Raw genomic sequence first — 26,619 nt, forward strand, 5'->3', positions numbered from 1 at the left:
GTTTTCATTTCGAATGGGTAAATCCTTTCAGAGATTGCATCGGATTCAGAGTAGTATTTTGTTGCTCATCTGAAGTGTCATAGGGAACTTCGTCTGTTGGAAATTCACGCACTGAACACTCCGAGTGCTCATCCCTGATAACATAATCTACGCACATGCTTACGACAGTGCAATGTGGGGTGTGCATAGGTTCACGAAACGTACCCGCGCCCAGGCGCACCAGCCTTCTTAACGGAAGAGTTGTTTACTTACGGAAAGCTTCAGTTGTTTGATGCTCTTCTGTCCCTTTAAATGCTGTGTGGTTGAAGTTGAGTTGAACCGTGCGGTATGGGAAGCTTTGCGGCTGAAGCTACTAGGATCATGGATGAACCAGAAACGCAGAAGAAGTTGGAAACTGAGGCAGTTTATGTACCTAATGTAGGTTTAGCGAAGAAAAATTATCTTAACAGGTAAGACGTTTGCGCTATGTGTTAGTTATGCTAATTTCGTGTGTGTTCTTCAAACAGTTTTTAGTTTGGTTAATTTCATGTGCTTTCATTGTAGACAGTGAGACTAACACCAAGGCTTCAGCATACACCAGAACTTGATAATTTCTTCCGTGGACAGATATTTAACTACTCCGAGTATTAGATCTACATATTAAATTGTGACTTTTTACTGTTTTGGCGATTAGTAAAAATCGTTTGCCTATTATTTGATCTCGTTGTAGAAGTGACCAATCATCAAGCATACACTACAAAATTAAAGCAACCAATCTTGGGAACCATCATTAAGTAGCCTAGTATCATCCTACCATCTCTTTAATAAACGATTTATTATAGGCCTACGTAGACCCACTGTTATAATGTGTCTTCCTGACTAGTTTGTCTACTTTCAGAGTAGCTTATATTGCTGGCAATGTAATAGGATCATTAGAAGCCCTAAACTGCCATCAATTTACAGTTTCATTTTGACCCCGCTTTCGCGTGATATGGAGTTTTTTATTTTTATTTTTATTTACAATGAGCCGTATTCATGTTACGGAGCTTACGGAATGTCATTCAGGGTAGCAAATTACTGAGGAACAGGGGTCTTGTGAAATGTGAGCACTGATCAAGGATACTGATCAAGGATTCTTGATCCACAGATCAAGGAGCCTTGATCAGTGCACACATTGCACATCAAGTCTTGTGAAATGTGTGCACTGATCAAGGCTCCTTGATCAGTGGATCAAGAATCCTTGATCAGTATCCTTGATCAGTGCACACATTTCACAAGACTTGATGGCTGCTGAAATGGCTTGCCCTGCAGGAAGAAATGTCCACATTAGAGATTTTGGGGTATCAAATGTTAGGCTTTACTGTAAACCAGTCAAAAACATAAGATGCCTTTAGTTTTAGGATAAAAACTATAAAAGATTCGACAGAGTTTGCTTTATTTCAGCTATGTCACACATTTATTTGAAACCCAGTTTCCCAAGGCCTCCTTGCCAAACTGATCTGTCCACAACAACACCTCTCACGGTGACTGCCCAAACGGTAGAGCCTGCTAGCTGTCTGTCTTCTGTATTGTTTTCCCGAGATATCGAATTAATTATGTCGTTTTCGCCGTAAAACTAAGTTTCATTATCTCGAGATGATTTAAGATCTCGAGAAAACGGTGATTTAAAATACGTTCTAATTGATGGCATCTTAGCCTACTGTAGTCTACATGCTTCTCATGTAACGCCAGAATGCTAATTGTGACAGTGTGAGCTGCTCCAATCCTATCAGGTGCGTTAGGACATTAACCTTCACCTGCGGTTTGGTTGAAATGTCCGCTCAACTACATACAAACGTTAGTAACGAAGACGACAGTGAATGATTAGTTTACTCAAACAATTCTCTCATTATCTACTTCATCCTCATGCTAGTATGAGGATGAAGTAGATATCAAAGGAACGAAAGAGCAGTGTCCGAGTCGTTCTTTTGTTGCACTGGGTTACTTCTGCGTGGTCCATGACATTCCTCTGGATAATTGTTGTGCCACACTAACATTCAGTCCTCATGGGTGAGTCCTGGTACGTTTTTGAGAAGACAAAGACAGCATTTCTAGTAGTGGGTGAATAATTCCTCTGGGCGCTGGGTTTAACCTAGTTTTCCCCTTCTAAAATCAAATGTAACCATGTCGACTGACAGGTAACAGTAAACCTGATCAGTCACAAGAAGCCATCATGGGTTTTAACTCGCTGTGAAGATATCTTCCTCTTGAGTTTGGCCCTTGCCCTGGGTTTGAACAAGTGAACTCTGTGACCTTTTAGTTTTGGCCTCATGCCCTCTCAGTGGTTCTCTGCATTTCAGAGATTTTAATATCTGCTTGATTTGTAGACTCGACTCCCATCCCCCACCACGCACCGCACACACACACACACACACACACACACACACACACACACACACACACACACACACACACACACACACACACACACACACACACACACACAAACACACACACACACACACACACACACACACACACACACACACACACACACACACAGACCCTCACAAATGCACACACATCATGTACTCTGTCATTCCTTGTTACAGTGTGAATAACTTTGAGGTTGATATGAATGGGATCTTATTCAGGCAATGGGAGGTTTACACCATTTTGATGATAATGGATATAACTATTTTTTGAAACTTCCCTTTTGAGTCCATGGATAGGCCGCCGCCTCGTCTATACTATATATGGACCCACGAATGGAAACGCTTGTCTCCTTCTCCTGTATGAGTCACTTTGTCGTTAACTGTTGTTGAATGAATCACTTTTGAAATGTATGAAATCTAATCAAATATAATTCAGTCTAAACATTGAAAGGACATTTTGAGGGGAATTATTTCGATAGTTAATTTTTTTTCAAATGATGAGGTAGTTCTGCAAACACCATGCCATGCACAAACAAACACACACACACACACACACACACACACACACACACACACACACACACACACACACACACACACACACACACACAAACAAGTCACGGTTTGCAGGGCTGTTCCTCTGTGCCCCAGATCTGCTTGTGCTACTAGCAGCTACGAGATACGAGATCAGCTGTGAATTATTAAAGGCCACCTTATATGTTATAAACAGGAGATATTTCCCTTCCGCATTGCACTGCCATTACAGGTGACTGCACTGTACTCTATTATACTGTTGTTGGACCAAAAAAATACTTGGTTAGTTTTGTAAGGTTATGGAGTAAGTATTGGTCATCATACCATAATGGAATATTGTAACTAAAAATGTATAGAAAGATTCAGACATATTATATTTTACTAAAGTATGCAGTACATGCTGTGTCAGTGGTCAGAAAGACGATTCATTTCACTCTCAAAGTTTAGTCATATCAGGGACAGAAAACCTTAAAGTAAATTAGATAAATTCTAGATTTTCGGAGGGATGTCTGAAATTAGACAACGTAGTGGTGAAATTGAGTTACTCTTAATATTACACCAAAAAATACCAGGCAGTACTGTTTGCATTCATAAGTTATCACTCCTGCTTTATGAGTGATCTAGTCCAAGTAGTACTCTGAACAGCTCATGAAATGTAAATATGTTCAGTGCGATCAAGCAGTCAGAATCAGGACACACTGAGCCCTCTCTAAGCTCCTGGGGAAGAAGTGGTGACAGTGATAGTGAAAGTGACCACTTGTGAAAACCCACAATGTGGACAGACACGGCCCATGACATGAATGTGGCTCGAAGCTGAACTCAGTCAGACTTTGGGATGAGTCACTGCCACTACTGTTAATACTGAGTATAACATTACTATATCATATATCAAGATAGCAACACAGTAATTGAAACATTATCTGAATCTGTGATTTGATTCACTATTAATGGCATTAATTATGCACTATGTCATCCATTCTCATAACAAAAAATATGTATCAGATTATAACCATGCATTGGTTTAGAGCTGCTTGATTATGACCAGATATATCAGCCAATCTGTTGTTTTGAGACTGGGTCTAGTTGTGCTGATAGTAATTACAAAGTCTTTCTTATATATACAAACTTATCCCTATCATCTTGTTTGTATTTGTATGTTTATCATCCTTCCCTATCCTATTTGCATATTATATATGGTTTAATGTTATTTTGTACGGTGGCGTTGTCATGGGAAACCACTAGGTGGTTACCCTGACAACCTCAGCAAGCGCCATCAGCAGTCACTGATGGATCCAAAGGTCGTCTCAGAGATGCACTACACCGTAAACCCTAGCATTGATTTAAACTCATAAATACATTGTTTAAATAATAACTCAGTTGTTTTGAATGTAAATACTTTTGAGCTCTGAAATGGATTCCCATGAACCAATCAATAGAATTTGAGTTGTGTCTTTATGCTGAGCTCTGACATGTGCAATGCTTTATTCCCACCACAAGTGTGTCAGTTATTGATAATAATCAAGATGTCAGTTGGCTCACTGTATTTCCTCCTTGAAATAATAAATAAAAATGTATTCATCAGATTTTGCAATACATTCTTCTTGTAGTTGTGAGATTGCAATAGTGGCAATACAACCTATGTAAGACCTTGCTCAGTGTGTGCCTGTTTATCAACATGTCGGTTTCACACAGGGACACAACTCAGTGAAAAAGAAAGGCTGTGTTGATGTAACACATTTTGTTCACAGGAAACTGATGTCCACATAACATTAGGTTTAATGTAGAATGTTTTTTTAAGTTTAAATACAAAGGAGCCGTTATGTCTTTATGTTGCAGCGGGGAATTAGGTTGATGAGTTCCTGGTTTAAGGGATTATCGGTAAATGCTGATTTTTTGTTTGAATGTTTTATGAGCGTCAGTGTGGTAACTCAATATGTGTGCATGCATGGCAGAACAGCTTATAAGCATGATAACTCTTTATGTGCTTTTGAGAGTATGGTCACTGTAAAAAATAATGGCGAGGTCAATTGGCGAAAGTTAAGGGAGCTATTTGAGACTTTGCATAATTTCCCAGTGCTCTCAGTGTGACAATGATAAAGATGTTGATAAATTAATCAAGTACCACGGCTTTGTACGTCTAAAGATGTCACTCTGTCGTGGCCTTATTGCATAACTGTGTGGTTCATCTAGGTATGCCCTGCACTTGTACCATGCACTGATATGTGCTACTTTTCATTCGTCTGAATATATGAAACTGAAGTGGTACCATTTTTAGGATGTAGATATGTATAAGGGAGTTTTACTGGCTGAATATATGCTGTACTAACATCAGGGCCATTTCTGCCAGTAGCCCGTAGAAACCTACACCACCGGGTGTAATAGCCAGGTGTGACTGTGAATGAAAAGATGCCAATGATGTTCTTTTCTTTCAGATCCATGAAGCACAGATAAAGTAAAGTGAATTAATATGAACTCAAGTTGAAGTCTCATGGCTGAATTACAGGAAAGTCTCTTTTTATTCAGTGATACTTTAAATCACAAAGCACTGGAGACTGATTTACTGACCAATGGATGGAGTCATTTTTCTCATTAGCTTGGTGAGATCTGGGGTTGCTATATATTTCCTTTCTTCACTTAACAGTCTTAAGATCAGCATGCCGTGTGGGACCACCTGTTAAGACACACCTGCTGTTTGGCACGATAATGCTTACAGACGTGCTGTTTGGCAACAAGCTGGTTTGCGCCATTGATTGACCAGCTGATGTCATCTGTGCCGCAGTGTTGCCAGCTGAATGTGCGTCCTGGGCCCTGATTAATCGTAGTTGTGTGACTTTATTAGAGAGTCAAACGTGCCATCTGCATCCGAGCCAAGCCCTCGTCACCCTTCCCTCTCCGTGGTGCCTGTGTTATAAACGCCCATCGCCTCAGATGAACCTGCAGACCGCCCACATGTGCTGGGAGTCAGATAAGGGGAGACGTGTGAGTGTGCTGGGCTGATAGTGACCCCAGCCTTCACGCGCAGAGAAGTGAAACGTGGGTGAAGTGAAAGCTCCTTAGTCTCAACTCTCAACATTTCCCTTGTCTTTTATCCTGACCTGGTAGTTTTCTTTGTCACTGCTTGGCAGGATTAAAAGACCTGTCTGTGTAAAAAAAAAGTTTAATAATATCTTGCAATAGGTAATAGGTAAGAAAATGCATCGAATAATTCAAAATTAGCATGCCAAAAGTGTCTGATGTTTCAGTTGCTGTAAGAAAGTACAGAATGTTGTTAGTGTTGTCTACACGCTGTGCGAAATGAATAAAATGGAATTGGAAGAGAGGAGAAATACCATTTCAAAATGAACAGTGGTTGTTCAGGCTATATGATGGACAGTTATTTTAAAACTCAAACGAGCAGACTAAAGACTGAAACTAAACACCCATTTACCAGTCACTGGCATCATATACTGTGCACTAACAAATATCTTCATTTATCAACATTCAGTCACTAAATACCCCAAATCTGGTGTGATTGCAGGGTGTTTGTCAACCGCTGTCTAACGCTGGAAAACATCAAGTGCTATGGCTTCGACATGGATTACACCCTGGCCAGTAAGTGCACACAGCAGGGGATGTAGACACACACACACACACACACACACACACACACACACACACACACACACACACACACACACACACACACACACACACACACACACACACACACACACACACACACACACACACACACACACACACACACACACACACACACACACACACACATTACACCCTGGCCAGTAAGTGCACACAGCAGGAGATGTAGACACCTCCCCAGCCATCCCTGGTTTACTTTGACACACCAGAACACTGTCCTCACTGCAAAGACCTCCTGAATATTCCATCTGAAATAACATTACTGTTACCCCATTGCTATGACCACTGTTATTACAACTGTTCATTGTTGTTATTATGCTAATCACTGGCATTACTGACATTACTACTACTCTTACTGATGTTAGCATTATGGTACATCATGCACGCACACACACACACACACACACACACACACACACACACTGTATATTTATACATACGCGAAATCTGTCTCTGCATTGCGATTAATTGTTGTGTTCCTCTTTACATCTGTACTCTGTCCATGTGTGTTTGTCTGTGTGTATGTTTTCTCTGTGTCTGTCCACTTGTATGAATGTTTGTGTGTTTACTTTGTACGTGTGTGTGTGTGTCTTATACTGTTTTCATATTGCAGTGTACAAGTCCCCAGAGTATGAGGCGCTGGGCTTTGAACTGCTCAGAGACAGGCTGGTGTCCATCGGCTATCCCCACGAGCTGCTCCGTTACACCTACGAGCCGGAGTTTCCCACCCGGTGTGTATCTGTGCTTCTGTGCTTGGCTGTGTGTGGGAGTGTGTGCATGTGTGTCTATGTGTGTGTGTGTGTGAGAGAGGTCTATAGCACAAAGTGTGTATGTGTCTTTGTGTATTTCCTCTTACATCCACTCAAATAGATGACAATATTGAATCCTAATTCAAGTCATTCAGTTACTAAGTTCCAAAGTGTGTGTGTGTGTGTGTGTCTGTGTTTTGGGGGGTGGGGGGTTGAATATGACCTCTTGTGTGTTTGTAGTTTAAAAGGGTCATTGGTCTCAAAGTGTACTATTTTTACCTCCCTGATCCTAAGGGATGGGCTGTTTGCTCTGTGCGGATGTTTCTGGTTTCTCGCCGTGGCAATGCAAACAAAGAGCCCTGCTAGTACATATTGTCATAAAGGCCTTATAGCAGGAAAGGGAAATGATCTAAGTGAAAGAATAAGCCAGACTTAATTACACTTAAATATATTACCGTATTACTGTATGTTTGCAGACACTTTCTCCTCTTATTACCTTGATGTGCTACTGTGCTATCTTTATAGAACACATTTTTTCACTATTCTATATCAACAGCAGTAATTTGTCAGGTGTCCTGTATTATTCCCTCTGAACATTGCTGTCATTTAGGACAACTACACCTATCAGCCCTGCTGGCCTTTTCATCCGTGTGCATTATTACAGTGGTTGGTTGACTGACCAGTAGTGCTCATTTGCCTGTCTGGCCTTCCAGAGAGGACCTTAGAGGACCTCAGCCCAGTAATTTACAGACACCCTCTATGGTGTTGCCCACCTGGGGTGGCAGGATAATGGCGGTCTCTAGTGTCCACTACTTTTGTATCAGTGTAACATCCTACGGCATTTTACTGTACAGGCTCGGAGATTTCTAGAGATATCACAGTCTGCATCTAAGGTCCTGCACAAACCTTTTCAACAACAGCACACCAACACACACACACACACACACACACACACACACACACACACACACACACACACACACACACACACACACATACACACTGATAGAGCACACACATTGGTACTAGTGTACATCTGTCTATTGATATACATCTGTCTGTTCTGTATAGATCTCTCCATATGATCTGTCTATGTTCTCCAATTGGGCTGATAGTAGTCTACTTTTAGTAGTAGTACTCTGTTGTGTATATATCTCTTCATCTCATCATCATCATCTCCTCCATCCACCCCCCCACTCTTGTCTTTCTCCAGTGGGCTTGTGTATGACACCATGTATGGGAACCTTCTGAAGGTGGATTCCCATGGCAACATCCTGGTGTGCACTCATGGCTTCACCTATCTTAAAGGGTAGGTAATGGATTTGTGTGAATGCGTTTGTTTGTGCCTGTGTATATACCAATGTGTATGTGCTCGATCAGTTGTGTGTGCACTAGGGCTGGGCGGTATGACGGTATATACCGTGCAACGGTAGAAATGTGTCTACCGGGAGAGATTTGGCCATACCGTTTCAACCGCGGTATACTCTTATTTTGAAATCCAATCGATTTATTTTTAGATAATGACCTCCGAACTATACTTCATCCCTCTTATTATACAGTAACTCGCCAAAACAATAGACATTCCTCCAAAAATACCTCTTTAACGATTTTGTAGCCGTTTTGTGATTTCTGCTGAGAAATAAAATAGAACTCTAAAGTTTCAGGTGTTGCGTAGCAACCCATTACTTCCCGTTACGTTAAATGACCGGACTACTTGCGGAAAGATATGAAAGATGGTCAGCGGTCATTACATTTTCGCAGCAGTGAAAATAAAGAAATTACAGACCTGCGAACGTTGGGGTGGCCCATTCAAATCAACAGAACTTTTTTGAACATTCTGAAGAGCCGTATAATACGATACCCAGTACAATTTTTAAGCACATAACCTGCAAGGACTGTCATGCCTACTTGTTGAGTAATCCTCGACTGTTGGGCAAGATTCAATATACTGAAAAATATGGACTGAAAAGTGTCTAGTGTAGGCATTTATTTTTCAGTATTTCAAAGTGAATGAGCTGTGAGAGCACAAGAACAGTGAGCGTCTAGCAGCGATTATCATATACATGTATGTATGTCAACGGCGATTACGGCCAAACCAACGAGATTCTAAGTAATATGGAGACAAAACTTTTTTGGTACTCCATGTAGATCATAAACCCTTGAATATAAAAACGACTCAGTGAAATCGGTTGAGAAATATAAACGCTATCTATAGTGCTTTTTATCCAGAAAAACTGCAGCTCCATCATTTACTTGCGTCTGTTTACAGACCAGTCATCACCTCGTCATCACGTTAGCACGTCGCAGCAACGGGCTGAGGCGGTCAATGGAGCGTCTATGTATATGTCTATGTGTAATGGCCAACTTCTTAATTTTTTTTATTTTAATATGTGGCCATATAAAGAAAATATCTCATCATTATTGCGGTAACATATTGAAAAGAAAGTTTTAACACTTGAGTTATCTTCTGAAAGTACATTTAAGAACCACTGAAACATAAGCACTGGACTAAATGCCACAGAAAGATTTTTCCTTTTTTTTTTTTTTTTTACATACACTTTGCTTTTATTTTACTATTTAAAGATTCAATGGATACTGGCCACTATTGCTTAGGCCAATAGCCTATTGAGGCAGTATTGTTTCTGCACCTTAGTGTTCTTAAGGGTCAATAAATAAATGTCTGTGGACACATTTCGCCAACGCTGAAGTGTCCTCTTTTTCAAAAACCCAAATCTGGTCACCCTACGTATAATAAACCGTGATATATACCGTAACCGTGATATAAAATTACAAATACCGTGATAGAAGATTTTGGTCATATCGCCCACCCCTAGTGTGCGCGTGTGTGTTGGTGTGCTGTTTCTGTATTGGTTTGTGTGTGTGTGTGTGTGTGCGTGTGTGTTTGTGTGTGTGCTGGTGCTGTGTCAGTTTTTAGTTTGTCTGTGCCTGTGCATGTTGCCTTGCACATAGTGGTCATTGCTCTTCGGGCGAAAGTAGGATGTTTTAGTCACAGAGGGCTCAAGGGGCACATCTGCACTATCATGTGGTCTCAGAAAACTCTTTTTATCTTGCCTTCTCTCGCTCTCTCTCTCTCTCTCTCTCGCTCTCTCTCCCCCTCTCTTTCTGTCTCCCTCTCTCACTCTTCCTCCTTCTTTCTTCCTCTCTCTCCCCCTCTCTCTCTGTCTCCCTCTCTCACTTACACTCTGTGTGTCTCTCTCTCTCTCTCTCTTCCTTAATCTCTCTCCCACAGTCACACAGCCTGTGTCCAGCCTCTGTTATTTTATGTGTGCAGCGTATCGGACAGAACAGTACTGTTACTGCTACATTTACATCCAGTACAAAACTGACATTTCAACCATGTACAAAACTTAAAACTGCGAACAAACAATAACAATCAATAATCAAATAATCAAGTAAACATACTTTCTTAGCACCACAACACCACGACCTTGTATGTGTGACGTCACCAGCTCAGAAATATTACAGCTGTATTTATAAGTCACACCTGGTGCCCTAGGCTTTAGAAAAAGTTGTGTGTGTGTGTGTGTGTGTGTGTGTGTGTGTGTGTGTGTGTGTGTGTGTGTGTGTTTGTGTGTATGTGTGTGTGTGTGTGTACATTTTTGTATTGATGTGCTCAAGTATGTATGTATCTATGTGAGAGAGTGTATGTGATGAAAGTCTGAAAGAGTGTGGAAGATCGTATGTGTGTACGTGTATCAATATGTTGGGTGTGTGTGTGTGTGAGAGAGATAGAGAGAGAGAGAGAGAGAGGGATAGAGAATGTGTGTAAGTGTGTGTATGATGAGATTGTGTGCTGAAAGTTAGGATTAGGGTTAGAGTGCGGAGTATGTGCGGGTGTATTGATATGTTGTGTGTATGAATGTGTTTGTGTATGTGGTGAAAGTCTGTGGGATTAGAGTTAGAAGGCAGAGGACAGTGTGTGTATTGATATGTTCTGTGTATGAATGTGTGTGTGTGTGGGATTAGGGTTGGAGTGCGGGGCACTAAGTGAAATGGACACCCGGCTCATCATTCACTCACCCAGCTCTTCTCAGGCTCCAGGTGCCTGCGGGACAGTCAGGAGGCTGAGGCCTGGTTGGCTCTACCTCAGATCAGCCACTCAGTGCAATGTGCTGATTGATCTAACAGGGGAAAATGGGTGGTGGTTGGCCCATAAATGCGTGTGCTGGATCTAAGATGGATTGTCATTGCTCTGTTGATATCGAGCGTAAACATAATTCAGACAGTAAAAAAGGATGTCATTGTCATTCTTTGAACCTTTTACTGTAGGCTCCAGTCAATTTGTTGAACATACCATTATTTATCGAAAGCCTTACTTTGGGTGAAAGTAAGCAGAAGGACCCATCAGTTCTATGAGAAAATGGTTTAATTTGTTTAATCCTTAAAATATTTTTTGGGATGTTTCTTGATCAGGCAGTAGTTGATGTTGAGGTAATTTAGTTTTTCAGTTTAGAGTACTACATTTTTTAAGGCATTCTTGGATCACAGTCTCCCTGAAATAATTTTCTAAGTGAATGCAAACATTTATTAACATTTGTCATTGTCATATAGAAAACATTATTTTTTCTCTGTACTGGCATCCTGTTTAAGTTACCTGACAACCACTGTTATGCAACAAATAGTTTGAAACCTTTAAGGACCAATAAAACCAGCAAATACAGGTCAGTCCAAAGAAATTGACAGGACCTGTACTGTTGGACCACTGTAGCTCTCAAAGTAAATCTGTAATAAAGGATGCAAGCTAAACCCGTGCTTAAACAGAAGTTTGCATCATTTATTAATAGCATAGTACTTATGTCGCTATACATTAACCCTTTCCCTAAATGTATAGATAAGCGGATGCAGATAAGCGGATGCAAGTCCACTCACAATTGTGACTTTGACAGCAGTGTGTGTGTGTGTGTGTGTGTGTGTGTGTGTGTGTGTGTGTGTGTGTGTGTGTGTGTGTGTGTGTGTGTGTGTTTGCACAATCAGCTGCCATGGGCATATTTAAAGGCAGATGATTGATTAGGTGTCTGAAAGGAGGAGTAGCCCCAGATCAACCCCATGCTGTTGAAGCGTTGAAGGACAGGGCAGAGGATTTCAAAGAGCAAAAGCATTGTGTGTGTACATAGGAGTGTTAGCCATAAATGTGTGTGTTTGTGAGTGTGTGTGTGTGTTTGTGTGTGTGTGTGTGTGTGTGTGTGTGTTAGTGTGTGTGGTGTAAAATGGTTGCATAGAAATGGAAGTGTTTTTGTGTGTTCATGGGTTTGCGATTATTATGGATGAGATTAGATATTATTGTTGAGTGCAGATATGATTTGTTTGTCAGAGAGTGGGCGGTTGGGTGAGGAGGGGCTATTAGATGTCAGACTGTGAACATACACTGTGTGTATATGTTTTGTGTATGTATCTCTCTCTCTCTCTCTCTCTCTCTCTATCTATCTCTCTATTTTGTGTGTGTGTGTGGTGTGTGTGTGTGTGTGTGTGTGTGTGTGTGTGTGTGTGTGTGTGTGTGTGTGTGTGCAGCACTGCAGATCATAGAGCATGACTCATTAGTGTGACTCATGCCAGTGGAATGTCCAGCAGCTGTTTGGTGTTACTGTTCCAGCGCTCGGGTAGAAAAGCCCGCACTGCAGAGAATAACTGTGTGTGTGTCCATGTATGCTTGGTATTTCTATCTCTCTTTCAGGATTCTGCCCTGTACTGCCAGTGTGTACAGTATACATACGTATAGAATATATACGTATGTATCATATGTATGGGGGAGAGGCAGTGATGCTATTAAAGGGGCTTTTAAATGTTTTGTGTATTCCTGAGAAAAGCAGTGTTTGCTGGTATGTGGATGTGATAGAGACCTGTGTGATGGTATGTGTACATCAGAACTTGAGGCTGAAAACTCAACTGAAGATCCAGAGTCAATCAGCTGAGAGAAATGAGTGGAAAAGCCTTTGCACTTTTACAGTACAAAACGTACACACTAGGTGCTTAGAGTCATTTGGTTGTGTCGCCCTCAATAACAACGGGTATTTCCTTTCACGTTTGTATAAATGGACTATCTTAGGTTTTTATCTCTGAGGAAAAAAAATCCTCTCGGAGTTTGAAGTTTATATTTCACACCATGTCCTTTGTGTCAGTGGAGTACATGCATGAGGATTTCTCACATTGTGGCCATACATGCTCTGAAACAAATCCTACTCTGTTTTTCACAGTGAAGAAATCCATACCTACTACCCCAACAAGTTTATCCAGAGAGATGACACAGAGCGCTTCTACATTCTCAACACTCTGTTTAATCTGTCAGGTAACAACTAGTGTGTTGTCATTTTGAAAATTTGAAATTACCCTTTTTAGTATTTTAGTATAATATTACTCATATTACTCTGTTCTTTCTTTTTCATGAATAATTACTCTAATTAGCACTGAAATAAGCATGCTGATTGTCGTATATTATAGTACTCATATTATCAAGCATGTTCAGATAAAACCAAAATGTAGCGGATGACATGACAATGTTTTTTGCACAGCTGAACCCTAATCTAAGCTGCAATGATATTGATGGTTGAAGCCTGCTTGTGGTATGGGGGATCTTTAAGCATTTACAAAAGGATACTATGTTTTCCCACAGAGACATACTTGTATGCGTGCCTTGTGGACTTTTTCACCAGTTGCACACGATACAAAATGTGAGTAGCCCCTGCTTGTTGGTTTGATGTTGTGATGATCTCTTTGCCATTTTTCCCATAGTGAGTCTCCCAAGGGAACCATTGTACTGCATCTGTAAATAACATGTTGGTCATTCCTCTGACTACTGATGTGCAGTTAGAATTCTGCGCATGTGTCCTGAATATACATGTAGTTTCACAACGAAGGGAAGCAGTTTGTTTCAAAAGGCTCTTAAATTAAACCCTCTTGAAATGTCATTATTTGTGGGTTTTTTCATCTAATATACGTACATCTGTTGAAGGATAAAAAAGACTTAGTTTATGGCAATTGCTGTTGGATAACACACTTGACAATGTTGATATTGGGGACAAATAATAATAAAAAAAAAACGGATTTTTCAGATTACACCTTTCAACAATTATTTATCATCATGTATGTGTGTTTTGGAGCATATTCTCTATGTGTCGAAGTGCATCATTTGATAGGAAACTATATATATATAAATATATATATATAATATCGGTTGTTATTATGTTCACATTGTATCTGGAAAGTTTGTTGCTAAGTTTGATGCCGTCTGAGGAAATGCCTCTGCTAAATGAGGTCAACCAGTTAAACTATTTTACAGATTGATGTCAAATTTATGTTTGATGCAATTTTGGCCTGTATTTCAAATAGTCCAAGTTCCAAGTTTATGAAACTGCCTATATATTGGTAATTTCACTTCATAAAATAAGTAAATTGTTGACCATGTTACAAGAGGCTAGATGCAAGAATAAAATATTTAAAAAATCAAAGAAATATTAACATTCACAAATTAAAAGATGTTATAGTTGATGGTGTTTAATGTAAGGTGAGGAGAGCATGCTCATGATTTGGCTGTGTAAATGTGATCTTATCTTCCTTAATTCTATTCCTCTCATCCTTTACTGCCTCCTCCATCCCTCTTTCCCTTTTTCTCTCTTCCCTCTGTCTTTCTGTCTCTCTGGTCCTGTTTCTCTCCATCCTCCCTCTCTCTCTGTCTTCCCTCTCTTCCTCAGGTGCACCCAGGGCTTCCAGCATGGAGATCTCTTCATGTCCTTCAGGAGTATGTTTCAGGATGTGAGAGATGCTATGGATCACGTTCATGACACTGTAAGACACACGCACACACGCACACACACACACACACACACACACACACACACACACACACACACACACACACACACACACACACACACACACACACACACACACACACACACACACACACACACACATACAATATGCATGTTACACACACACGCACTCACGCAAGCACACAAACACACACACACATACACACATTCACACACACACACTCTGGTTGAAACAACACTTATCCTTGGATTCATTTTATTCACTGTTCCATCTTAGGGCTCACTGAAGGAAAGGACCATAAAGAACTTGGAGAAATATGTGGTAAAAGATGTGAGTAACATGGGCCTGTTTTATCAGTCTTCACAGAGGGCAGCAGTGGGTCATCTGACATCACAGACATGCAAGAATCAGAGAATTCTCAGTCTCCGATTGGCTCTCCCTCCAAATGAAGTGTCCTTGAATGAGACTGAACTCCCAGCTACTCCCGATGGTGTGAGCTAGTGCCTAGCATAGCAGCCTCTGCTGTGGGCTGATAGATGTGAGGACAGACTTGTAAATTGCTTTGAGTAACACTACCCTTACAGTGGATAAATGCTCTGTGAATGCATTTCATTTACTGATTGCCACACACAGAAGCATCTACTCTCTGATGAATCTAGCTCCACTGAACACTAGTCTACAGAAAACCTGAATGGGTTTAGGCGTAGCTGACGAAGTAACCACAGTGGTTACTCCAGTCCAGAGCTTATGGGATCTGCAGTCATGAATGAAAAGTCTCATGGAGAAAAAGGCAGGGAAAGATAAAAACTGTAAGTGTTTTTATGAACAATCCTTTACTTCACCTGCCAGTTCCCCAGTAATAATTTACACTTAATTTACACCACTACGTCTCCATCACACTCCTGTTGTGTTTACCCCTATGGCAGGGAGAAAGCTTGTATCTGAGTCTTTTGAAACACCTTTAAAAGAATCTTCAAGAAACACTTTTTAAGAACATTTAAGGTACCTGCCTAAACGTTCTGGCTACCCCTAAAGTAAATCCCATGGGAGATAAAAGAATGTCTGTGGGACACCTATGGGATCAGGCCTGAGCAATTAAAACATCCAGACACGACCTGATGAGAGGCGCCGTCAGATCTACTCTCTGTCTCATTTCCTCCTCTCATCACAACTTCCTGTGATCCGCTGTTAGCTCGCCTAATAGCCTGGCAAGAAGTGACAGCAAGAACCAACAACAGCTACACACCATCTGATTAGTGAGAATAAGGAATTAGACTTAGAGACACTCCTGGCATCCACAACCCTGCAAGCAACAGCACAACAAAGTATGTTATAGCTTACTGGCTTTGTCATGTGAACTGTAGGGTGCTTTGGATGAAAGTGATGATGATGATGTGTGAATGGGACCTTCATGACTGATGGTTGCTGTACCTCTTCTGTCCACTGCAGCCAAGGATCCCATTGCTCCTGAGCCGTGTTAAAGAGGTGGCCAAAGTGTTCTTGGCAACAAACAGCGACTATGGCTACACAGAGGTCAGTATGCTGTTACAGGCACCACCAACACACACACACACGCACGCGCACGCGCACGCGCACGCACTCGCACACACACACACACACACACACACACACACACACACACACACACACACACACACACACACATAAACACCAGTTTAGTGAGGCAGAGGACAAAACCTTGACTCAGCTGATTAGTTGAAATGTCCTAAATGTGTGCATAAGTCCTTCTATCCTGGTAATAAAATGTATGCATTCCTTTTTTCTTCCCTCAGGCCATTATGAAGTATTTGTTAGAAGTTCCTCCTGGTGCAAGGGTAAGTTATGCAGAAAGTCACGGGACCAGTCACTTTCTTCCATCTGCTCATCACTCTTTCAGTCAGAGACTGATGAGATCTCTTTCCTTGATGAATCTCATCTATTTCCTTCTGTCCTTCAAGTTTTTCCTTTCCTGTCCTTTTTTTTTCTCTCTCTCTCTCTCTCGCTCTCCCTCTGCTTCTCCCTCTCCCTTTTTTCTCTTTTTCTCTCTGGTCATCGAGGAGATGTCTGTGATTTCTTCAGTCTTGTCGTTTCGTTTTATGTGTCATCTCCATGGCCCTTCAGGCCCTGCTCTTAGGCCCATCAGTACAAACTTTATGAGCTGAGAGTTGCACTTTGGGCTTTTGCACTTACCGATTTGACACCAGAAGTGGTTTTCCTGCTGTCAGTAAATTGTATGATGTGCCAGAATGACCTTGGGTTAAGCATTTCTGGTGTCTGCAGAAAACAGTCAAGTCAACCACTGTGCTGTGATCCAATTCAAGCTGTGATCCAATTCAATAAAAAAAAAATGTAAAGAAATTAAAAAAAACCATTATCCTCTTTCTATTCAGTTTAATGATATAAGAGCAGTACCAACTATTCCATCTGTCTCCCCTACTCTAGAACAGCGCACCGAAGAAATCCTGGCGCAATTTCTTTGACCTGGTTGTTGTGGACACACGGAAACCTGTGTTCTTTGGTGAGGGGACGGTCTTGAGACAGGTGGACACGGTAAGCTGATGTCCACTGTTATTTGTCTGTGTAATGCTTCTGTGTATGTGTTGCCAAAGTGGTAGTAAACCTGTTTTTCTCTCTGCTGGTGTTGTCAGTATACGGGAAAACTCCGCATCGGGACTTATACTGGAGATCTGCAGCACGGGACGGTCTACTCTGGAGGTAAAAGACTGAAAGCCTCAAAGACTTTGATGCAAATACGACTGATATAACATATATAATCACTGGTCCATATATCACTTTAGGTAGTTATGTGTCAGTGACCTTACTTAACACCAGTGCCAAATCAGGATGTTGAGGTTTTGTGGCTTCCCTTGTAGGACCATAGGATGTGCAAGCACAGAGATCAGCTGATTGGTACAGCCATTGGTAGTCCGCCTACCAACCAACAGAGTAGAATCAACATTAGCTAATGTGCATCAGGCCAACCTACTTTACTTTAACAAGCTGCTCTTTGAGAGCTAACCTGTGTTCAGGAAAAGAAAGCCTTATTTCATTATTTAAAATGTATTCTGTGATCTCACTGAATCTTACAATGGAGGGCAAGATAAATAACAGGTGGAATTATTTCTTATCTTTTCCTACTTTATATCCATAACGCTCTAGGCTCCTCTGACATTGTGTGTGACCTGCTGGACGTGAGGGGCAAACAAATCCTGTACGTGGGAGACCACATCTTCACAGACATCCTCAAGTCCAAGAAACGGCAGGGCTGGAAGACTTTCCTGGTGGTGCCCGACCTCATCAAAGAGCTTCATGTCTGGATGGAAAAGAAATGTAAGTGCGGAACACACACTGGCCATAAGGGGGTGCTATACTCAAGCTAAAGCAGTGTTCGACTGAGAGTAGACTCATACTACATCTTGGACCTGTATTCCGTAGTACTTACAGTACTTATAGTTACAGCCCATTAAGACCCTTAACTTGTTATTATGGAGGATGTTACAGATATCCTGCTTAGATGGGTATCCCAACAGTTACAGTTTTTCTGTAAATCATGAATCTCCATTTACACTGAAAGAGACCAATCGTTAAGATTTTAAAACGCTACACAAAAACATTTAATAATGTAGGTACATTTTCTGGTTTTCTAAACGATTTACTTCAGCAATGTTCTTGTGGGCTGAAAACTAAAAACTAGTGTTTGCCCTTAGTACACATTTACAGGATTTGAGGATAACAGTTGTCTATGAAATCACCTACTCAGCTGAAATCTCAATCACACAAATCACTTGTTGTCAATTCTATAATTATTATTTTTTAAATACCATTTTCTTTCCCCGGTACTGAATATGGCAATATACATATTCGATTTTGAAGTGAATGTCATAGATAGATGACCATAATGCCTTCTATTACCTTTGTGTTTTTGTGTTCCATCTACCCGTTAGATTTGTTTGAGGAGCTGAAGACTCTCGATGTCTACTTGGCTGATTTCTACAAGTGAGTAAACAGCAAGAGAAACCCAAAGTATGGGGTCTTAGTATCACAGTCTGTGTCTTAGTATCATAGTCCCACGCATTATTTTTGTTTGTTGTACATTTTGTGAGCTTTGTGTTATTCCAAAACCCTGAGATAACTGATCTGAGAAAATTGTGTTCAGTTTTCAATATTTCATCTATGATGATTTATGAGTATTTGTCTTAAAAAAAAAAACATCTCTGAACTTAGTTGGTGGCTTCTTTAAGGTGGATTCTCATCTAATCTCATCTGGATTTAGTGTTGAGTCTGGATTATTTACCATAAGTGTAACACCACCATTCTCTGTCTCTGCAGACATTTGGACAGCGGTAGTCAAGAGCGTCCAGACACCAGTGCCATCCAGAGCAAGATGAAGGTGAGCTCTGTCTCCCTGTAGGCTCTGGGATTGATTGCTCAGGCCTGCTGTACCTGAGCCTATAGACACATTCAATCAATTTGTGAGAGGAAACAAATGCAAGTTGAACCCAGGCTGCATGTATAGCCTATCAGTATTCGTGTGTCAATGCTGGCACATCTATTGACATGAACGTCATTTGTTGAGTTTCATACATTTACTGGTTTGTTAAGTGTGTTTATATGCGTGTGTCTGTTGAGACCATGTGGAACAGTGTCCATGCATCATATTTGTGTGTGAGAGGTACAGACAGAGAGAGAGAGAGAGAGAGAGAGAGAGAGAGAGAGAGAGAGAGAGAGGTGTGTGTGTTAACTCGTGTCTTCTTTGTAGAAAGTGACGTACGGTATGGACATGTGCTACGGTAAGATGGGCAGCCTGCTGCGCTTTGGCTCTGCCAAGACCCTGTTTGCCAGCCAGCTGCTGCGGTATGCCGACCTGTATGCCTCCACCTGCCTCAACCTGCTACACTACCCCTCCAGCTACGCCTTCAGGGCCCCACTCGTCCTGGTCAGTCCACAAAACACGCACACACACACACACACACACACACACACACACACATACACATATACACACACACATACACTCTCTCACTCTCAAATACGCTCTTTCTACTCTCTCTCTCTCAGTGTCTTTCGTTAAGAGTGGGAACATTGTGTGTTCAAAAGACTAGCTTTCATTCATATCAGCTTGGTTTAGTGTTCTCACAGCTCAAGCATTGGTATTACTTTCATAGGGACCACACTTGACAACACATTCACATTCTCAGCAATGTCTGTTTTACTCGAACAAACTTAACTGTGCTTTACAGGTTTCACAATAAGTTGTCAATAATTATGTATTACATTGTAGCATATGGATTTGTGTCTAAAGTGTTAAAATACCAAATGATATGTACATTAGAATAGGTGTTATTCCAGGTTTCAGATGCACGTTGATAAAATGTTCATCTTGTCTGTGGTATATTTAACTAATTTATGACTGTGAAAGTCTTGCACGTTAGGAAGTAGGACTTTTAAATCGAGGTGATGCTTATCAGTGGCCCAGTAGGCTTAGAGCATAATTGGAGCAAGCTGCAACAAATCAAGACTGATGCTGAATGTCTCCATGTCTTGGCTTGGTGGCGTCACCTCCACCCACGCACACTTGTATGGGTTGCCCTCTCCTGATTTAGCTAGTGAGATTCCCTCCAAGTCTTAGACGTATCGAGTCTATGAAGGTGGTAAAACCAGGCAGGCCGCCAGGATTCATGGTGGAGAGTTATTATCAATGGCAGACAAGACAAAGTTTGTTGAACAGATGTTTAGAGCTAAAATGACAACAGTCAACACGATTGGTGGCGATGCTGTAGACTTGACAGGAGACTATATCTCACTTCTATACAACAAATGGTGGATGTGAAATGCTTTGATGTCAAAATCTCTGAACAAAAATTATCTTGTCGGCAGATGCCACATGAGTCTGCAGTGGACCACCTCATCAAAGAACACTCCTCCTTAGAACACTCACTGCCCATTCACGAGCTCAAGACGGTGGACATCAAGGTAGGACATGCCTCTTTATACACTGCCAGTGTGTTTCTAACCTGAAGACAGAATCCACAACCAATGTCACTTAGAAGAAACTGAGCTACATTTCACTGTTTTTCTACGCATTTGTACTTTATGAAATAATACATTAAATGTGATGAGTGTATTTAAGCTTAGAATATTGTTGTATAAAACATTTAAAAGTCACTTTTTTCTCTCTACAGAAAACCCACGTGGAGAACCCTACGGCATTAGATGAGACATGAGGATGTTGGTGTGTGTGTGTGTGTGTGTGTGTGTGTGTGTGTGTGTGTGTGCATGAGGGGAGGAGGGAGCGAGAGCAGGTGACTGTTTGTTAATAAGAGGTTTTTGTGCAGTATCTTTACATCCAAGGGCTCAGAGATGACCACTAGTGCATGTGTTGGACGCTTGGTTGTGTTAGTAACATACTAACCCCAGCTGTGGTAGTCTTGCTGTGATTAGGTCTCAGACTGTATTTTTACAATAGTTGTTACTTGCTAATAGTGTAGGAAATGACTTGTATTCTGGAGTGTTTAAGTGTGATAGTGTGTTTAATTTATGTTATTTATCAGTAGGTTTTTTTAGAATATGTGGTCCTTTTGAATGGCTTGTGACTACTGTTAAGGTAAAACACATTAGTTTAAAATTCAACATTCTTTTTTTTTTAATCGCCCCCCAGCATATGCAGTCAAAAGTTCAGCAGAAACCAACACATTTTTTTTTAGGACACACCTTTGCATACCTGCCAGGCAGAGCAGTTAGAGCAGTTAAAGTCATGTGCACATGGTTTCCACACTCCCACCACTAAAACGTCTATAACAGGCCAATGCTATATTTTTAAACTTTCATTTTTAAATTTACTTTGTCATCCTTGACAATGCAGTGCTGCGCATCCATGTAATAGTTGGTTAATTTCATGTAACATTGAGCATTTTTCCACCCCTTTTTCCCATCCTATGTAGTGTTACCAATACAAGAAGACCAAAGTGATTTTTTTATATTTTGAAGATAAATTGATAAACCGACTTTCATATTTTGTTCAGTCTTGTGTAATGCCAATCACCGTCTGAGACAAGTTTTGTGCACGGTCAATTGAGTTTTTGGCTCCTTTCTTTTGAATTGATGCTTCTTTTTATGAAGACGTTCATGCATTCATTTTATTAATATATTCTAAAATGGTAGAATTATGATGGTTTGACTTAATAGTACCTAAACGACCAAAATGTTAACCCGACAAAAACACCAAGTGCCTTACCCATAGTGCCTGCCTGCATCAAGCATTCCGCTCCTCACCTCCGCATGCTCCCGTATACGAACGAACATATTTTTCCCGCTAGATGGCGATAGAAACATATATACCGTAAAGATCATTTCAGCGTGCGAATGAAGGTTTGTTTTTTATTAGAATCAATGAGCAAGTGTCATACTTGGGTGCCTATATCGTCCACATCAGAGAATGTTATTTCTAAAGTACGCTGTTGTTGAATATAGACAATGTGAATGTATATATTTAAAATGTATTAAATAAATGCCTTAATATATCTTTTACAAGGCTGTGGTTATTCGAAGTTATTGCAGATGAAATTGAGAAAGCTCTAAACATCTTCATCCGCGAAAAACACACGGTCACGAGTTATTTGTGATTTGATTAATGCCTATTTGTTCACACGTTATTTGAATCGTTTATTGCCTTTTCAGGATATAGCCCATGTCTGTTGGTTATTTGCACATATTTTAAGTACACATTTGAATCCTCTCAATTCCCAGTTCGGTATCAATAAATCAGAAGTATGGCTACATAATCCTAAGGGGTAAAATTGATCTTTCACCACCAGAAGAGGCTCTGGACCCATTGTGACGCACTTCTATTTCTACTGACAGCCATACTTACATGGGCTACATGCTTCGTTTACCAATCCAGTTTATCACAGGGACCCCATAGCCTAGACATGAAGCCTTCCTGTTGTCTTCCAGTTGAAGCGACAAACCCCTACTGATATCGCATTTTCTAACGACCGTAGGCTATTCCCACCATAGATTTGTTGGATAATTGAACATGGCCATCTTCTAGCCTATTTATTGTAACAACGTGATAGAGGTTGTTATTAGTTAAGGAAAAGTAAGAAAGAAATAGGCTACAGGTTACTTGTCATTGTATTGAACTCGGGCTATGCTAACAAACGAATGGGAACAATTAGCATAAGCAATGCGGTCAGTTTTACTATAGGCTACACGTTTAACACCTGTCATTTCAAATACGGCGAAATATAAATGTTAGCTAATAAGTGGCCTGTGTTTATAATTTTTTTTAACAAATCTTTGGGACGAACAGCTCTCATAAAGGCACAAACAATTTGCCCATACATTTGTGTACAAGTGGTAATGTTGAAAATATCTTTTGTCCCTTTAAGAGAGTATATTTCTCATCAGCTTTTTTTTTTTTTTTTTTATAAGGTGAAGAGGTTATTGGTATTCTGGTATAATAGATATATATACAAAAACCTTTCACAGCACAGTTGAAAAGTATTCCTCTACTTTTTATTTAAAGGCACTCATATGACATTCATCAATGACTGGTCCTCAAACACTGACCACCATATTCACCCACACAAATGTAATAGACACGACCTATACAGTAATTCAATATCAATGTTTAGGTAATAAGTATTAAGCAACAACTAAAACCATCTTTAACCATTACATTTTGTGGAATGTCAGTGACCGAAAACAGGGATGTTTCAAACCTCAAGATGACATATCACATCAAACACTTTCCATATGCAATGTATAAACTGAACCAGCACATCACATCACATCACATCACATCACATGACATCAAAGCAGGAACACTTGGTCAGCAGATAGCACTTTGTTTGACTGGGGGAGCTCACAGTTCCAGTTTGAACGTCCTGACTGAAGGACGCTGGTGTGGTATCTCTGCTTTTCAGTGCCTCTGTCTGTGAGTGTGTGTTGTAGAACGCCTGTGTGCTATCTGTCTGTGCGTGTGTGTTAGAACGCCTGTGTGCTATCTGTACTGCTCGTGTGTGTCGTAGAATGCCTGTGCGCTATCTGTACTGCTGGGTGCTGGAGCACACCGTCTCTCATTCCACACATTCCACAACTTTTCAGGAACCATTACAGGCGAGCCTCAACAAGTTGCATTCTTTGTTCAAGTGGCTTCTGCTTTCCCAGTGTGTGTGTACTGCCCTGTCTTTCACACACACACGGTCAGATAGCACCAGCTTCTGATTTAACCCAGGAGCAACACATTTGACTGCCTGCCTCTGGTGGGTTGATGAGGTTTTGAAAAATTACGCAGTCCCTGAGTTCTGGGAGGTTGGGGGTTAGGCACCCGGGACTAGGGCTTCTTTCTCCAAGATCACCACGGCTTCAAGGACAAGCAGGACGGGGAAGGCCGTGTAGAATTAAAAGGGGAGTAATGGCTAAACCTGCTGTCACGTGGCCTGCGTTTCAGCAGCTCAATGCAGAAGACACACAGATCAATACAACCTGGCCTTAGCATGGCTACTGCTGCTCGTGGTGTTTGGTATATATAAACAACTGGCTGCATGGCAGTGGAGCTATATCCAACAACCCCACCTCTATAAAAATCAATTAGATAGATTTCTTTACCCCCCCCCCCCCCCCCCCAAAAAAATCCTCTTACACTCTTTATGGTGTCATAGAGGGACTTCACTGTTCAACAGTAGTGTGGGTTATCTCTGAACGGTGTGGTTATTGGGCAATCCCTTCATCTCTGGTCCCGACCCCCCCTACCCCCCACACCACCCCACCCAGCCAGCCTGGCTGAGTTCTGTAACTGGACTGGCCTCCCTGCATTCCAGCGAGCAGTCTCTCCCTTCCCCCACTCGACCTGCCACCATACATACCCCTTCCCACCCACCTTTATGGCGGAGTGTTCTCCTTTTTTTTAAGCTTTTGCTTCTCTGTATACCTTCTTTAAACTGAGTGATATGGGATTCTTCAACTAACAGATGTGATCTGCTTCTGCCAATGCCATACTGATGACAATAATTTGATGTCATATTTGCATACTATAACCAACATATTTTTATGGATCACTGGGTTAACATGATTGATTAACATACTTTAGTGTGAGGTTAAAGTTAATAACCAAACAACACTGACAACACCACTTGGCTAATCATCTCTAAGCAAAACAAAACACTAAGAACAAAAAAAAGTTTCAATGCATCACCTCACAATAGAAGTGAAAATAAATAAAAAATAAAAATAAAAAAAAACACTTCCCCTAACCCAGAAGATATCAGTAACCTAGTTTAAATACACCACCAAACCCTTGCCCTGCTTTAAATGACACAGCCTTTCCCTTGAGCAGCAGAGACATGGCAGAGGCTAAATGCTATGACAATACTATTGCACTGCTAGACTAGATGGTACAGTAGTGCAACATCGTCAAAGCAGCTGACCCCTGCGTGTCTGCATGTGGAAAACAGAAAAAGCAAGGAAAGGCACAGCACAGCACGGCCATCTTCTTTTGGCAACACCACCCATTTCACACACACACACCATAGGCTGTTTGACAACTGATAGCCTGCCCATGGAGTACGACAACTTCTTCTGGACTTCCAAAAGAGGCTGATGGCTACCTTATGCTTAACAGCCTTCTCACGTGCTTACTTCATTAAAAAAATTACAAAAAATGTAAACCTTAGTGAGATCAAAAACTGGTCAAAGACAGGCGAGAAACTACTGTGAGCCTGACTAACTGTTCACACCCTTGAATCAGCCATGGATAAGTTCAGCTGGTAAGAAATAACTCAAATCAAACATGGACTAGCTTAGAAATTTAAATGATTGAACTGTGGCTCCAAAAGAGGCTTGAACAAAACTTCAACTAATTTGACATGAAATGAAAACACTCATGTTTTGGGGAAATGGAAACCAGGAATGCGAAAGCACACCTCACAATCAGACAACACCTGAGACTGAACCAGACCAGACCAGACCAGGCCCAGGTCTGTCAGCTATCGTGGGGAGGCCCTGCTTCATTTTGACATTCCTGGGAAAACTTCTGAACATGCCATCAGTTACCCTCCAAAGTTCCTGTTCCTGTTTGTCAAACGCTCAGCATGGGTCAAAGGTGAAGGCAGAGGAGTTAAGGTGAGGGTCTTTGGTCCAGCAGCCAATGCCCTTTTAATATTGCACTGCTTCTGCTCAATGGCCCAGTAGCACAACAGAAAAAGGGCAGTGGACAGCACCACAGTCAAACTCCTCCAGCACTGGGAATCCCCCTGACGCCATTTCCACCCCAGCCAATCTCTCCAGACCACACGGTAACCACAATCAGTCCCTGACCAATCCACTGGCTTCATTAAGGTGTATTAAAACAATCCACCTCTGATCAGTCACCATTTACCAAGGGAAAGGGTATGGTACAATGTTCTTACAGGTCCCAAAAGAGTGAAACTTTTTGACTTTAACAAAGCCTTTGATGTGGAAAGTTTTCCTGAACAAACTATATCTCTACTGACAAAGTGATTGAGACATTGTTG

The 26,619-nt window shown here is 41.1% G+C and overlaps 1 protein-coding gene across 1 annotated transcript; it reads left to right on the plus strand.

The window, feature by feature from the left end:
- Positions 1–152: 152 nt before the first annotated feature.
- nt5c2l1 (5'-nucleotidase, cytosolic II, like 1) lies at positions 153–22,630 on the plus strand. Its single transcript, XM_031577520.1, has 18 exons — positions 153–449; positions 6,445–6,518; positions 7,180–7,297; positions 8,529–8,624; positions 13,528–13,619; positions 13,944–14,001; positions 15,022–15,115; positions 15,380–15,433; positions 16,553–16,636; positions 16,897–16,938; positions 17,546–17,653; positions 17,752–17,818; positions 18,263–18,433; positions 19,048–19,099; positions 19,433–19,493; positions 19,863–20,039; positions 20,981–21,076; positions 21,286–22,630. Exons 1-18 carry the CDS (start codon positions 328–330, stop codon positions 21,325–21,327), a joined length of 1,608 nt encoding a protein of 535 aa, XP_031433380.1. The 5' UTR covers positions 153–327; the 3' UTR covers positions 21,328–22,630.
- The last annotated feature ends 3,989 nt before the right edge of the window (positions 22,631–26,619 follow it).

This window comes from Clupea harengus, chromosome 12 (genome assembly GCF_900700415.2).
Source record: "Clupea harengus chromosome 12, Ch_v2.0.2, whole genome shotgun sequence".
Lineage (NCBI taxonomy): Eukaryota > Metazoa > Chordata > Actinopteri > Clupeiformes > Clupeidae > Clupea > Clupea harengus.

Bases quoted from the DNA above. Each gene is read 5' to 3' on its own strand.
- nt5c2l1 (XM_031577520.1), top strand. From the start codon at position 328: ATGGGAAGCTTTGCGGCTGAAGCTACTAGGATCATGGATGAACCAGAA. The intron at 8,625-13,527 runs GTAGGTAATGGA...TGTTTTTCACAG, and splicing joins GGCTTCACCTATCTTAAAGG to TGAAGAAATCCATACCTACT. The intron at 20,040-20,980 runs GTCAGTCCACAA...TCTTGTCGGCAG, and splicing joins TCAGGGCCCCACTCGTCCTG to ATGCCACATGAGTCTGCAGT.